Source organism: Mytilus edulis, chromosome 6 (assembly GCF_963676685.1).
Source record: "Mytilus edulis chromosome 6, xbMytEdul2.2, whole genome shotgun sequence".
NCBI lineage: Eukaryota > Metazoa > Mollusca > Bivalvia > Mytilida > Mytilidae > Mytilus > Mytilus edulis.
In genome coordinates, this window is record NC_092349.1 from 62,355,625 (window position 1) to 62,370,142 (window position 14,518).

At 30.2% G+C, this 14,518-nt stretch overlaps 1 protein-coding gene across 14 annotated transcripts in view; it reads left to right on the forward strand.

Moving 5' to 3' along the window:
• Positions 1–14,518, forward strand: part of LOC139528055 (huntingtin-interacting protein 1-like) — a 49,863-nt gene that overhangs the window by 4,231 nt on the left and 31,114 nt on the right. For 7 of the 14 annotated variants that reach the window (XM_071323855.1, XM_071323859.1, XM_071323849.1 and 4 more), the window contains exons 3-11: positions 5,103–5,245; positions 6,222–6,278; positions 7,138–7,218; positions 9,356–9,432; positions 10,092–10,115; positions 12,102–12,163; positions 12,504–12,644; positions 13,621–13,678; positions 14,216–14,291. In XM_071323855.1, coding sequence (XP_071179956.1) covers positions 5,103–5,245; positions 6,222–6,278; positions 7,138–7,218; positions 9,356–9,432; positions 10,092–10,115; positions 12,102–12,163; positions 12,504–12,644; positions 13,621–13,678; positions 14,216–14,291 — 719 coding nt within the window. Of the gene's footprint in view, positions 1–5,102; positions 5,246–6,221; positions 6,279–7,137; positions 7,219–9,355; positions 9,433–10,091; positions 10,116–10,623; positions 10,639–12,101; positions 12,164–12,503; positions 12,645–13,620; positions 13,679–14,215; positions 14,292–14,518 lie in introns of all 14 variants that reach the window. The other 7 variants (XM_071323860.1, XM_071323858.1, XM_071323853.1 and 4 more) reach the window with 2 other exon arrangements.

Below are 14,518 nucleotides of genomic sequence, written 5' to 3' on the forward strand. Positions count from 1 at the left end.
TTTTGGTGTATTAAAAATTATTGTCCATATATACAATAATACGTCATGATATATAAACATATTGGTCAGTTCTGGAAAAATCTCTTCAAACAATTAAATTGGTTATCTTATTATTGACTTGTTAAATACACTTTGTAAATAAAAGTGGTGAGTTGAACCAGGTTCTTTGGCATTTTGTCAAGTCTGTATTAAAAGTATTCAACCAATAATGGCAATATGCTAGTTTTCTCCAAAATATTCAGACATTGATTAAAAGAACATATTTCTTGCAGATATATATCTAATGGATACATTAGTCTTGAGATTTCAATTTTTAAATGCAAATTCAAATTTATACATTATTTTATTATGTATTTGTTGGAAAATAATGTTTTCATCACATATCTAAAGGTTAAAAATTTTGTTTTGCTAATAAACTAAAGGGTCATGTTTGGGTCACATTTTATCATCAAAGTAGATTAAAAAAAATGAAAAAAAAATAATGTTATTATGTCAGGTTTTGCTCATAAAACTCATAGAATATAATTTTTGTTTAAGATATTGACTTCTGTGTCAATTGAACTGGCAAATATAAAAAAGAAGATGTGGTATGATTGCCAATGAGACAACTATCCACAAAAGACCAAAATGAAACAGACATTAACAACTAAAGGTCACTGTACGGCCTTCAACAATGAGCAAAGCCCATACCAAAGTCAGTATAAAAAAAAAAAATGCCATCGTTAATTTTATCAACTACTATACTTCAGACTATGATGACTATATTTATTTTAGTTTACAATATGAAATAACATGATATTGTTAAGAAAATAATTTTTACCCACACAAAAGTTGCAATAGTTGTTTAAAAGTGTATGCATAAAATTGAGTGCATTTAATTGTTTAAATGCCAAGGAAGGATGTGCAAACACAATATTGTAATGTTGACTGATATTTTCTAGTTTATACCAATTCTCATGGGTTTCTTAGGGTACAGTCGAACCACAGATTCAAATATTCAACGGGGGTCTCATTGGGGGTTCCGATCCCGGATCCTGCTTACTGTTTTGTTAGATTCCCGTATCCCACTTACACTATATACGTAAGCAATTCTAGTTTTTTTTGTCTTTCCCAGGTCCCCCTAGACCTCATTTCCTATTTTCACGACACAATAATTTGACTTTCACGTGTCACGCTTACAAAAAATCGGCAATCCCATGTCACGCTTAAACCCAATGAGACCCACTTCAACGAATTACAAATTTTCTATAGGTTTTGCATGCAGAGATTGATAAAACCAGGAAATCAAATATCCATGAAAATGCAAGTTTTCCTCAATCCATTAAAATTACCAAAATAAATAAATCAACAGTATTGTGTCCTGAACTTGATTTAAGAATTTATTCAGGAAGATCAAAGGGAATCTGTAGTTCAAATTGCTGATAATTTACTGATTATAAATTATATTATAAATCTGTATTCATATATATTAACAGATAATTTTTTATCAGAAAAACATATCTTTAGATCTGACATACATTTGTACATGTAGCATAGAAAATAGATTGTTATTCTTTGAATTTTGTGTAGGGTAAAAATGATAGTTAAGGGATCTTTGTTGTGTCTTCAAAATATACCCCATATGTGGGGTAGACTTAAATTGGGGGTGCCAATTCTCTAAATGTTTATTTTAAAAAAAAAATCCCACTATCCACTATTTTATCCCCTATTTCACATAATTCTCACTTTATTTAACTCCCTATTTCCCTAATCTCAAAAATGTGCCTTCCCCCTCCCCTTTAAGAATTTTGTTCACTGTATATAATCTTTTTATATAATATATACATGTAAATCACTAACTTAGCACTGTTTTGATTTTTATATAGATTACACTAAAATGTAAATGGTACTTTGCCCTAATGTATATTTTATCTACTTATGATCTAAACATACAAGTATTTATCTCTGTGTTACATGTATGACTAACTGATGAGAAATCAGGTATTTTTTTTTCTGCAGGGGGAATACACAAATATGTATAAATCAGTAACAACCAATTAGTCCTTATTAGTACATAAGTTATTATATGTTTATGTCAGGGTGTAGTTGTTTATTTTAATATGCATCATTGATTCCACTTTGAATCAACATTCAATACATGTATTTGTAAAAATAAAAAATATAATCCCAAAAATTACCAAAATTTTCTCATATTATAATTGAAATATTAAAAAATGATGTGCATGCTGAACAAACAATTTTAATAATAATCTACAATAGAAAAAAGATCCACCATTATTTGGGATTCCAATTTTTTTCTAGAGAACCACCTCCCCTTCATTGTTAAACCTCCATCTCAATCCTGGGTATATCTTTTTGTAAATCAGTATATTCTTTAACACGTTTAATTTGAAATATCATATAAGATAAGTTTTTAAGACAATGATTGACAGATAACATTTTGGTATGACTAACAACTTGACTTTTCAAGATCAATATCCTTCCTGCTCTATTATTAATTTCTAATTATAGATAATACTATGACTTTACCAAAAAAGTGAACTTTTAAAAGATTATTTGAACTGATAGTATTATTGACTTGAAACTGATAGATACATGTTTAAGAAGATGTGGTGTGAGTACCAATGATATAACTCTCATCCAAGTCACAATTTGTAAAAGAAGAATCGTTATAGGTCAAAGTACGGTCTTCAACACAGACCCATGGTTATGTATCTAAAAGTAGGCAATATTTTTATACGACCGCAAAATTTGAAAAATTTTTCGTCGTATATTGCTATCACGTTGGCGTCGTCGTCTGCGTCGTCGTCCGAATACTTTTAGTTTTCGCACTCTAACTTTAGTAGAAGTGAATGGAAATCTATGAAATTTTAACACAAGGTTTATGACCACAAAAGGAAGGTTGGTATTGATTTTGGGAGTTTTGGTCCCAACATTTTAGGAATTAGGGGCCAAAAAGGGCCCAAATAAGCATTTTCTTGGTTTTCGCACTATAACTTTAGTTAAGTTAATAGAAATCTATGAAATTTTGACACAAGGTTTATGACCACAAAAGAACGGTTGGGATTGATTTTGGGAGTTTTGGTGTCAACAGTTTAGGAATTAGGGGCCAAAAAAGGGCCCAAAATAAGCATTATTCTTGGTTTACGCACAATAACTTTAGTTTAAGTAAATAGAAATCAATGAAATTTAAACACAATGTTAATGACTACAAAAGGAAGGTTGGTATTGATTTTGGGAGTTTAGGTCCCAACAGTTTAGGAATTAGGGGCCAAAAAGGGACCCAAATAAGCATTTTTCTTGGTTTTCGCACCATAACGTTAGTATAAGTAAATAGAAATCTATGAAATTTAAACACAAGGTTTATGACCATAAAAGGAAGGTTGGTATTGATTTTGGGAGTTTTGGTCCCAACATAATAAGGGGCCCAAAGGGTCCAAAATTAAACTTTGTTTGATTTCATCAAAATTGAATAATTGGGGTTCTTTGATATGCCGAATCTAACTGTCATGACTGTGTATGTAGATTCTTAACTTTTGGTCCCGTTTTCAAATTGGTCTACATTAAGGTCCAAAGGTCCAAAATTAAACTTAGTTTGATTTTGACAAAAAATGAATCAGTTAGGTTCTTTGATATGCTGAATCTAAAAATGTACTTAGATTCTTGATTATTGGCCCAGTTTTCAAGTTGGTCCAAATCGGGGTCCAAAATTAAACTTTGTTTGATTTCATCAAAAATTGAATAAATGTGGTTCTTTGATATACCAAATCTAACTGTGTATGTAGATTCTTCATTTTTGGTCCTGTTTTCAAATTGGTCTACACTAAAGTCCAAAGGGTCCAAAATAAAACTTAGTCTGATTTTAACAAAAATTGAAATCTTGGGGTTCTTTGATATGCTGAATCCAAAAATGTACTTAGATTTTTTATTATGGGCCCAGTTTTCAAGTTGGTACAAATCAGTATCTAAAATTATTATATTAAGTATTGTGCAATAGCAAGTCTTTTCAATTGCACAGTATTGCGCAATGGCAAGAAATATCTAATTGCACAATATTGTGAAATAGCAAATTTTTTTTTAATTAGAGTTATCTTTCTTTGTCCAGAATAGTAAGCAAGAAATATCTAATTGCAAAATATTGTGCAATAACAAGATTTTTTTTTAATTGGAGTTGGACTTATCTTTCTTTGTCCAGAATCAACTTAAATCTTTGTTATATAAATTATATTCACTTTTTACTACCAACTGATAAATTAAAATAATCTTTACCATTCAGTGATAACAAGCAGTTTTTTTACATCTTAATATTTTATGATGTATTTAAATGAGTAGTTATTGTTGCAAACTCCATTAGAAATTTTAATTAAAATTAGTTTTGGAATAAGGGAAAGGGGGATGTGATTAAAAAAATTGGGTTCAATTTTTCTCATTTGAAATTTCATAAATAAAAAAGAAAATTTCTTCAAACATTTTTTTGAGAGGATTAATATTCAACAGCATAGTGAATTGCTCTAAGAGAAAACAAAAATTTTAAGTTCATTAGAACACATTCATTCTGTGTCAGAAACCTATGCTGTGTCAACTATTTAATCACAATCCAAATTTAGAGCTGAATCCAGCTTGAATGTTGTGTCCATACTTGCCCCAACCATTCAGGGTTCAACCTCTGCGGTCGTATAAAGCTACACCCTGCCATCTGGTTTTGAAATAAATCAGCCAAATGTGTTTTCAAAGATTTAACTTATTATTTATTTCAAGTTTATGTAAACAAAATGCACATAAACAGCAAAGCATGTGCATGGGAGGTATCATTTCACAAAAAGATGCTGTGTTGTTTTAAGTAGGTAAAATAGCCAATAGGTATAATTATATGCAGGATATCTATTAAGGGATAAGCACACTGTTGCAATTTGAGAAATTTTGTCAGTCTGTAACCTCATAGAGATAATCATATAAACTGGCTTTCTTTGTAGAAGTTGTTTAATAGTTTCTATTTACATTAATAGTCACATATTTTTTTTTTAACTTTACAAGTCCCTTTTCAGCCTGGAAGAGTATTCAGGCTTCTTGGTTGTATAATTGTTTTCCTTAATCCAGACCAGCTATTGTTCTAGGTACATTTAAGGACCATGGAGCAGGACTATACTGGACAATTGGTGGAAAACTGCCACTGCAGGGAAATCCTATTATTGCATGGAAATTTATTCATGTACTACATAAAATACTGAGGGATGGACACCCACATGTTAGTACCTTGTTTAAAACATTTGAGAAGATGTGGTATGAGTGCCAATGAGACAATTTTTAAAACTAAAGTAAACCATTATATATCAAAGTACAGTCTTCAATACTGAGCCTTGGCTCACACCAAACAGCAACCTATTAAGGGCCCCATAAATTACTAGTGTAAAACCATTCAAACAGGAAAACTAATGATCTAATCTATATAAAAAATGAGAACACTTATGAATCACATCTACAAAGACAACTACCGAATATCAGATTCCTGACTTAGGAGAGGTGCAAACAATTGCAGCTGTTTTATTGTAATAAAAACCTTGATCATTTTAGTATTATTGCAATGCATTTCATTAAAAAAGATGGAATAGAGTATGAAAAATTATGTAGTTGAATCAATATCTAAGAACTCTTAAGACAGCAATGAATATATTTAGGTCATGAATATTACTCATTACTTCTAGCTATATCAATGAAACTAACACAGTGTAAGGGGATACATCTTTTATGAAATTTTAATTTTAAAGGGAAATAACTCCATAATCTGTAGTACATTCAATTGTAAATATCAAGTCTCAGATTTTCTTAAAAGAACAGGCAGTGTGGGGAAAATGATAATCCATTCCATGATGTACAACACTGAGTAAGGGAATTGTCAAAATTAAAAATATGTATCCTTTTTCAGGTGAATTACATTGTTCAGAAATTGCATAATTGATAAGTTGCCTGCTATTGAAGTTTTATCCCCCCAACTTAGGGGGATGGGGCATTAAGTTTTACCCTTGTCTGTTTGTACGTCCCATAATAGCTTTCCTTTCTCATGAATTAAATGAACAAAATTTTCATATCACAGAGCATTCCTTGAAATTTGAAGACTAAATGTGAAGACTGTGTAATGTGCATTTAATATCTTATTCCAACAGAAAAAGTGTTATATTTATAATGTTTTCTTTTGACATATTATAATTTTTGTTTTATTTCAGGCAATACCAGACTCATTCAAAAACCATGCAATCCTGAAAGAGCTTGCAAAGCTATGGGTAAGATATTGCAGTAAAATAGTTTTAAAGGAAACACTCAAAGTGTCAAATGAAACATACCTGGAAGTAAAGCCTGTGTCAAATGACACGTCAGGAAACAAAAAGTACTTCAAAAGAAAAAATTCAGGAAATAAATACTATTTCAAGTAAGACATGTCGGGAAACCATAACTAAGTCAAGTGAAAAATGTCAGGAAACAAACGATCTTTCAAATGGAACATGTCAGATGAAACATGTCAGGAAACCAATACTATGTCCAAGAAACATGTCAGAAAACAAACACAATGTCATGCAAAACATGTCCGGAAAAAACACTGTGTCAAATTAAATATGATGGGTAGCAAACTTTGTCAAACGAAACATGCCAGAAAACAAACACTGTGTCAAATGAAATACGTCAGGAAACAAAAATTATGCCAGAAAACAAACACTGTGTCAAATCAAACATGTCAGCAAACAAAATCTGTGTCAAATAAAATGTGTCAGAAAACAAAAATTATGTCAGAAAATAAACACTATGTCAAATAAAACCGTTCAGCAAACGATTACTGTGTCAAATGAAACATGTCAAATTATGGTTTGACCTTGTCAACCTTGGCCCTAAATGTCAAAAGAAATCAGTTTCAGGGGAAAAAATGGAAGAAACAATGACCCGAATTTTTGGCAGAAGCAAAATAAGAATACAACAGAAAGAATTGTGTCTAGCTATCCAGGCATTATCATTTTGGATACAAACAATGTTTTTGTGTTGTGAATAAGATCTGTACTTTTATTCTTTTATTCATGAAGAAGAATTCTTTTTATGTTACGATAAAATGTCAGACATACAGCTTACAAGTATAAGTAAATTATTTTGTAGATGCATCTAAAGGAAGGATATGGAAAGCTTATTGCTTGTTATTGTAAACTGATGGTAGAGAAACTGAATTTTCATAGAAAGGTATACATATATATTAGGATTTATGTTTTGTTGATTCATTTATTTAAGAATTGAATGCTTCTTTTTGTAACTTTATTGTAAAAGCATTGACCGAAGTACATTTTGTTTCCGTGCTCCATTCTAAAAATGTGTGCATGGTCAACGCTTTTACAACCTTATGAAGTTACAAAAAGAAGCATTCAATACTTATAATTACATTTTTTTAGCAATGATCATGAAAACACGATTTTTTTTTTATTGTTTTAATTAATTCACATGTGCACTTTATTGTGGGACCATGTGTTATCATGAATGATAAGTTTTATTGAGTAATGCAATTTGCTTCAGGAATAACATGTGTTATGCAGTTGGCCAATCAGAATAAAGTATTAGAATGAAACATACATCTAATGTAATTATTATTTTATGAATCCACAGTACAAATAGCCTAAACATCAGATCACATTAAAAGCCAAAAATAGCTGATCAAATGCTCAAAGCAGTAGGTCCAGTAAGGACCGATTTTGGCCTCAAATTTCAGGTTCATCTGACGAAAGATTTTGACCACTTTTTAAACACTTAAGTGTCTATTTTATTTGAATTAATTAGTTTATGTGAAAGATTTTAACAGATTTAGTTATAAAAACGATCCGATTCAAGCTCAAATATGAAAAATCTACCTAATATGCCGAAAAATGTCACTTTTTCAGATGGTTTTTAGTAAAAATAAAAGTGGCCGCATCCGTGTTCATCCTCAACCTTTATATATGTTATGTATTATCATAAAATACAACTTACATTTCAATATAAAGGATGAACACGAATACGGCCACTTTCGTTTTACACGAAAACCGTCTAAAATTTAACTAAAATGCTAGAATTATGAGAATTTCAGTAATTTAGCATGACTTAATGGTGCTAGTACCAGATATATGTGCATTGTATTGTCAAAAACAGCCCATATTTATGTAGCAGAAGCATTCTACTGTCCAATAAATAACTAAAGGTTTACATTTTAACAATTTTGTAAAACTGCTATATTTTGGGGCCAAAAAGGGGTCTTACTGAACCTACTCCTTTTATACAATGCATTTCATTGAAACAGATGGAATAGAGTATGTAATATATATATATATACTTGATCAATATTAAAGAAATTCTGAATTCATTTGACAGGGTTGGATATTTTTAGGTCATGAATGTCACCCATATCACTGTTTAAGCATGTCTTCATGTGACATACCATTTACACTGAGGGAAATGAACAACTGTATGACAACTATAAAAGGAGAAACATTTGTTTGATATGAAAATAAGGAGATGTCGAATAATTGCCAATAAGAAAACTCCCCACCAGAAACCAAATGATGCTGATCTAAGCAACTAAAGGTCACCACAAAAAAAAGTGCCCATCAAAGTTCTCAGGGTTACAGAAAGCTAGTTCAATGAATATAACAACTAACTGATAAATCCTTTTCCCCAACACTACTGTAAATGTAGAAATTATTGTTGAGATTTTGTGAAAAAGACAAAAATACGAAATTAATTATTGGGTGTAGGAAAATATGCATACAATTATATGTACACATTTCTCTAATGTTTGTGCTATTTTCACATTTTCTGACCGGTGTTAGAAAAATATTCTTTTCACAACTGAAAAATCTGTTCTTGGCAAAAGATTAGGCGAAATATGATTATGACGTCAAAATGTTTTGTTTTCTTCTGGATTTTCCTATTGTGACATCATGAAAAAAGGCGACCATGGCTGATGACGTCGCTTATAAAGGACACAAGTTTCTGAAAGTCTTTGAAAACCAAAAGATAAAAATCATCAGAGAAACAGATTCCAACACTATCACTCGTGTATTACGATATTTCTCCACTCTCGACAGTTAGATTTAAATTATTTAAAAAGCTCGGCAAGCCTCGCGCTTTAAATAATAAAATTTAACTGTCTCGAGTGGAGAAATATCGTAATACACTTGTTGCAGTGTAGGAATCTATATGTATCTGATATCAGAATGTGAATAATTCGGACATTGACTCAATCGCATTATTTGCCGTGATTAAAACCTCACGACAATTTCTGAATTTACAGTATATTTATGGTTTTCTCAGGGCTATCTGTATTGATAAAACTCTCTTTCTTTTATTACAGAATAAAGAAATACCTGGAAACCTGAATTTATCAGACGAACAGTTTGCTAAGATTTGTGGGTCTGATGTTAATAATTAGTAAGTTTCATCATGAGAAAGTCTCTAATTCATGTAATTTTTTTTATTGTTTTTATTAATCAATTGAAAAGACCATGGGGCTAGGTAAAATTCTATCATAGGCACAAGTACAAGAAGACTTTAAAAATTAGATTTATTTGAGTAAGATTTCCATGCTTTAATCAAAATTTGAAATCTTACTGTTGAGCTTTTGAGATTACTCAATCTTTCTGGTGTTTAATTCCTTATATTTATGCTAAGGTATTCTTTGTTGAATTGATTTACAACTTATACAAGGAAGAAGAGCTTAATGTTTGGTTTTATCAAGAACTTGGATGATTAATAGCTTGTGGTTTGGTTTTATCATCCAGACTTCAGTTGACTGAGAATTTATTGCATGGTTTAAAGATTTTGATTTTGGATGAACTATGATTGATTTATTGCACATTTGAAGCATTTAAAATATACAAACCTTAATATTGGTTGGAGTTTGGGAGAGGTGATTAAATTTTCAACTCTCTGAATTAATTTCTATAAATATTTTTTTAACTAACAACTAACTTGATATAAAAATGGTGTGGTAGTTTCTGACTTAGATATAATAAAGCACTGTATTTGCAGTATAACAAGTATTTTATATAGTAGTATAACAAGGATAGACAATAATTAATTTATAACAGTGTATCTAGAAAGGAGTTAGTAATGTAAGTGTGTCATGTCAGGCCAAGTGTATTTTTAAATTGCTTCATATCTTATACTGTGAGTGTCTACTCGTGATTTCCATCTAACTTATCAAATTAAATATATAGTGTGATAAATAGTTCTGTGTTATTTGAGATATTTAAAATTTTGGGTATTTAGCTAAAATTGCTCCAAATGACCAAAGATCTGTCTAGAGTCATGCAACAATCACTTTTTGATTATAAATTAAAATTATACATGAACTTGTAAGACTTTAAGTAATGGAGAACAAGGTTTCTGACAAATGTAAATACATCTGTTATTCACGGTTTTATTGTAGTCCTCCCTTAAATTTATTCCGTTACATGCTTTGCTATGTTAAAAAAAATAATAAATATTAAATTAAGCTTAAGTATTCTAGTTACATTTTTTGGAACAGTATAAGGTATGAAGGAATTTAAACACTGGCCTGTTATGTATATGTTGTTGGGTATAGTTACTAATATTTTTTATTTATTTTTTCTCTCTCAGTGATATGCGATATAGGCAAGTGAACATCAATAAAAAAAAATCAGCTATTGTAACTAAATGTACATTATATACTGAACTACACAAGAAATTAACATTTAATGCAGTTATGGTTCTTTCAGAAAAAATTCTGTGTTATAACTCTGTATATCTCTGTTACAAGTTACGTTAAGCTTTAATAGACCCCGGAATGACAAATATAAAACAATTCAAACAAGAAAACTAATGGCCTAAATTAGCTTACTACATATGGTCTTAAAATGTGGATGTAAGCAATTATAGGTCATTTACAGACAATGAGAACATATCTCATAGTCAGTTATTAATACCCTGACGTGAAAACTGAGAAACTATTCAAATGTGAAAACTAACAGCCTAATTTGTAACAATTCAATATACAAAAAACTAATACGACAGACATATCCCAGCAAAATCAGTGTTTTCTTTAAGATAATAAAGATTTTATAAGTATAGATTTGAGTTCAGTATATACTGTTTTGGGATTGGCTAGTTCTTGTTTGTTAAACCTAATAACTGAGAGTTTGAACTATCTGTTAAGTAAAATTTAAACTTTATTTTAGCTAAAGACTTCTGGACTATTTAGTCATTGTAAATCAATGAAATTTCATTCCACAACTCTAATCATACAATTTTGTTAGTTCAGTGATCTTGTTTCAAATTTAGAAAATATTGAAATAATCTTAAGTTTTGCTCAAGACTTATTCATTTTAGAAATGATAGTATATTAGTGTGACTTGGTTGAGGGCTGCATGTATCAGTTAATATATACCAAATAATAGGGTGAGGGGACGCTTTCAATAAATGGATAATTTAAAACTGTGTCTAACTTAATTATTATCAATTTAACATTCACAGAACTAATACTTTATAATTACTTAACTGGCGTATAATTCTCATTAAAAAGACAAAGAAGATTTAACTGCCTGTTAATTTGTTACATTCAGAAATTGGTGAAATTAAATTATTTTTAATCTTGCTTGCTCTTGTGTGAGTATATTTCTACTCCGTCCGAGTTTTCCGTTGAACTAAAAGGAAAATATTGCAGGATTCATATTATATCAATGAGTGAAATATCTGTGACAAATTGAATTTATTTCTACAATAAAACTAAAGGATTATTATTATTATTAAGAGGACTATTTTGTAAATTTTTGCAATAAATACATAATACTACAGACTCCTATATTTACTTTGTCCTTCAATCAGACAGGTTTAGAAAAATGTAACTTGTAAACATATAATTACAATATTAATATATTCAAACTACCAACGTTATCTTCCTCCTTGACATTTTATGAAAAACTATTAACTTGGAAGTATATGACACTTTATATGCTATCAAATTTATCCACAGCCTTTTCTTTATTAGTAAGTAAAAAAGCTACAAATGAAATTTCCTATATATTGCATATGAAAGAATTTAATAAAAATATAATATCGTAACAATTATTTTTTTTCAGTTTTGAGATCAGTGTAGAAATGCTGGATTATATGGATGAGATTTTGAGTCTTCAACAAGCAGGTTAGTTGAATAGACTGGGTTGAAATATTTATACAGTGAACAACCAATAGTCTTAACAAGCATCTTATTGAATCAGTAACTTTAATAAATGAATTATGCAATAGGGATTAAGTTCAAATTCACTAAACAACAGTACTGTTTATGGTAAGGGTTATGTCAGGATTCACAGTGGTTCATAGTAAAGGTCCTTATCATTCATTTTAGTTATGTAACTTTTAGGTGGAACTTAGAAATGAAGGGTGTTAGATAAGATTCAAAGATAGAGTTTCTAAAATTTGCCTTATAAACACATACATGTATTTTTTTTCTACTACATTACATTGATATTTTTATTTTTCAGTGTTTGGTTCTTTAGACATGTCCCGATCTAACTCTATGACAAATTCTGGACAGTGTCGACTTGCCCCATTGATATTGTGTATACAAGATTCTTGTCAACTCTATGACTATATTGTTAAATCCTTGTTCCGTTTACATTCTAGTAAGTATCAGATATGAAGACATAAAAGGGTATGATTTACATATTATAAGTTTTGCTCCTGCCCTAAAACGATCTAGTTTTAGAAAGTTTTCATAAATATTTAATAAATTAAAGTGTAATAAAGATTGGAATGTGAACATTACTTTATATTATACAGACTCACTAAGCCAGATTTTTTAATGTGCTAGGTCACAAGATAAGAGAAAAACTTTTCTGTACCACTTGGCTGCCATGTTAAAAAGAGGAGTGAAAGATACCACTAACATTCAAACTTGTAAATCAAAATAAAACAACAACACCATGGATTAAAAAGAATTCTAATGCAATTATTTTGTATCAATGGTTCTGATTGGATGACAGTTAGCGTAAAACTGTGTCTGTAACTAAGGAAGCTGACATTTTGAATTGCTGAATGTATTGACATGTAACTTCTACAATAGAAAGCCAAAAAACTCACATGTTGCATCTAAAAATCTTCTTTTTATCAAATTTTATTACATTCTGAAGCGGCACAGAAGCCAGAAAACGCCTGGTATTTATGTTTGATGCCGGAAGCATTCCTATGACGTCACCAAGTGTAGGGACCAAAGAAGATAACATCTTTTCACAGAATTTTCTTTAATGAAGATTTTACACTGAAATAATGATTGAAATTTAATTATGAACTTGTTTTGCATTAGAATAGAGATAACTGTATTGTATTTGAAGCTTTGCGGACGTCCATCCGCGTCGCCAGGTAAACTAAATTTGCGACAGTAAAACTACCGATGGACGTCCTTAAAGCTTCAAATACAATACAGTTATCTCTTAAATAGACAAACAATAGTACACAAAACTCAACATAGAAAACTAAAGACTAAGCAACACGAACCCCACCAAAAAATTGGGGTGATCTCAGGTGCTCAAGAAGAGTATGCAGATCATGCTCAAAAAGTCATTTACTGAAACTTTTAATTGTATTATTTCATTTTTCTAGGTCTTCCTCCTGACACACTGTCTGGCCATAGAGACAGATTTCTATCCATGTATAAAAGGTATTTACACACATATATAGTTGGTCTAATATTATAAAAGAATAATTTGAAGATAGAAATATTTTTTGATAAGTGTAAATGTATTTGATTAAGAAAATACACATATTGTTTTAGAATTGGATTTGCATTGAAAAAAAGTTACAAGTTTTTCTTATATAGTTATAAGAAAATGTGGTATGAGTACCAATATAAGACAACTCTCCATCTAAGTCACTATAGGTCAAAGTACGGCCTTCAACACAGAGCCTTGGCTCATACCAATCATATTGCTATAAAGGGCCCCAAAAATGACTTGTGTAAAACCATTCAAATAGGAGAACCATTGGTCTAATCTTTATAAAAAACAAGAAACTCTCTTATGAACCACATCATTATGCATGCTTTGATTTAAAATATTTATTGTAAGGACTGTATCTATAAGCCAAATGTTTTTAAAATTTAGTAAAGATTATCCCAATTTTGTATTAGATTTCATTTTTCTTAGTTGATTGATTGTTGTAGGTATAAAATAATTCCTGTGTATCTTTCTAATTTAAGGTTAAAACAGTTTTATTTGAGTAGCAGTAACCTACAATATTTTAAAAATCTAGTCCAAGTTCCTGGCTTGCCTGATGTGAGTATTGTTTATAAAATCTAGTGTCAGTACAAATAAAAAAAAGAAGATGTGGTATGTTTGCAAATGAGACAACTTTCCACAAGAGACCAAATGACACAGACATTAAGAGCTATGGGTCACAGAAGTGCTTCAACAATGAGCAAAGCCCATATGGTTAAGTCATCTATAGAGTGTCCAAGGACAAATGTTAAAAAATTTAAACAAGAAAACTAACAGCCAAATTT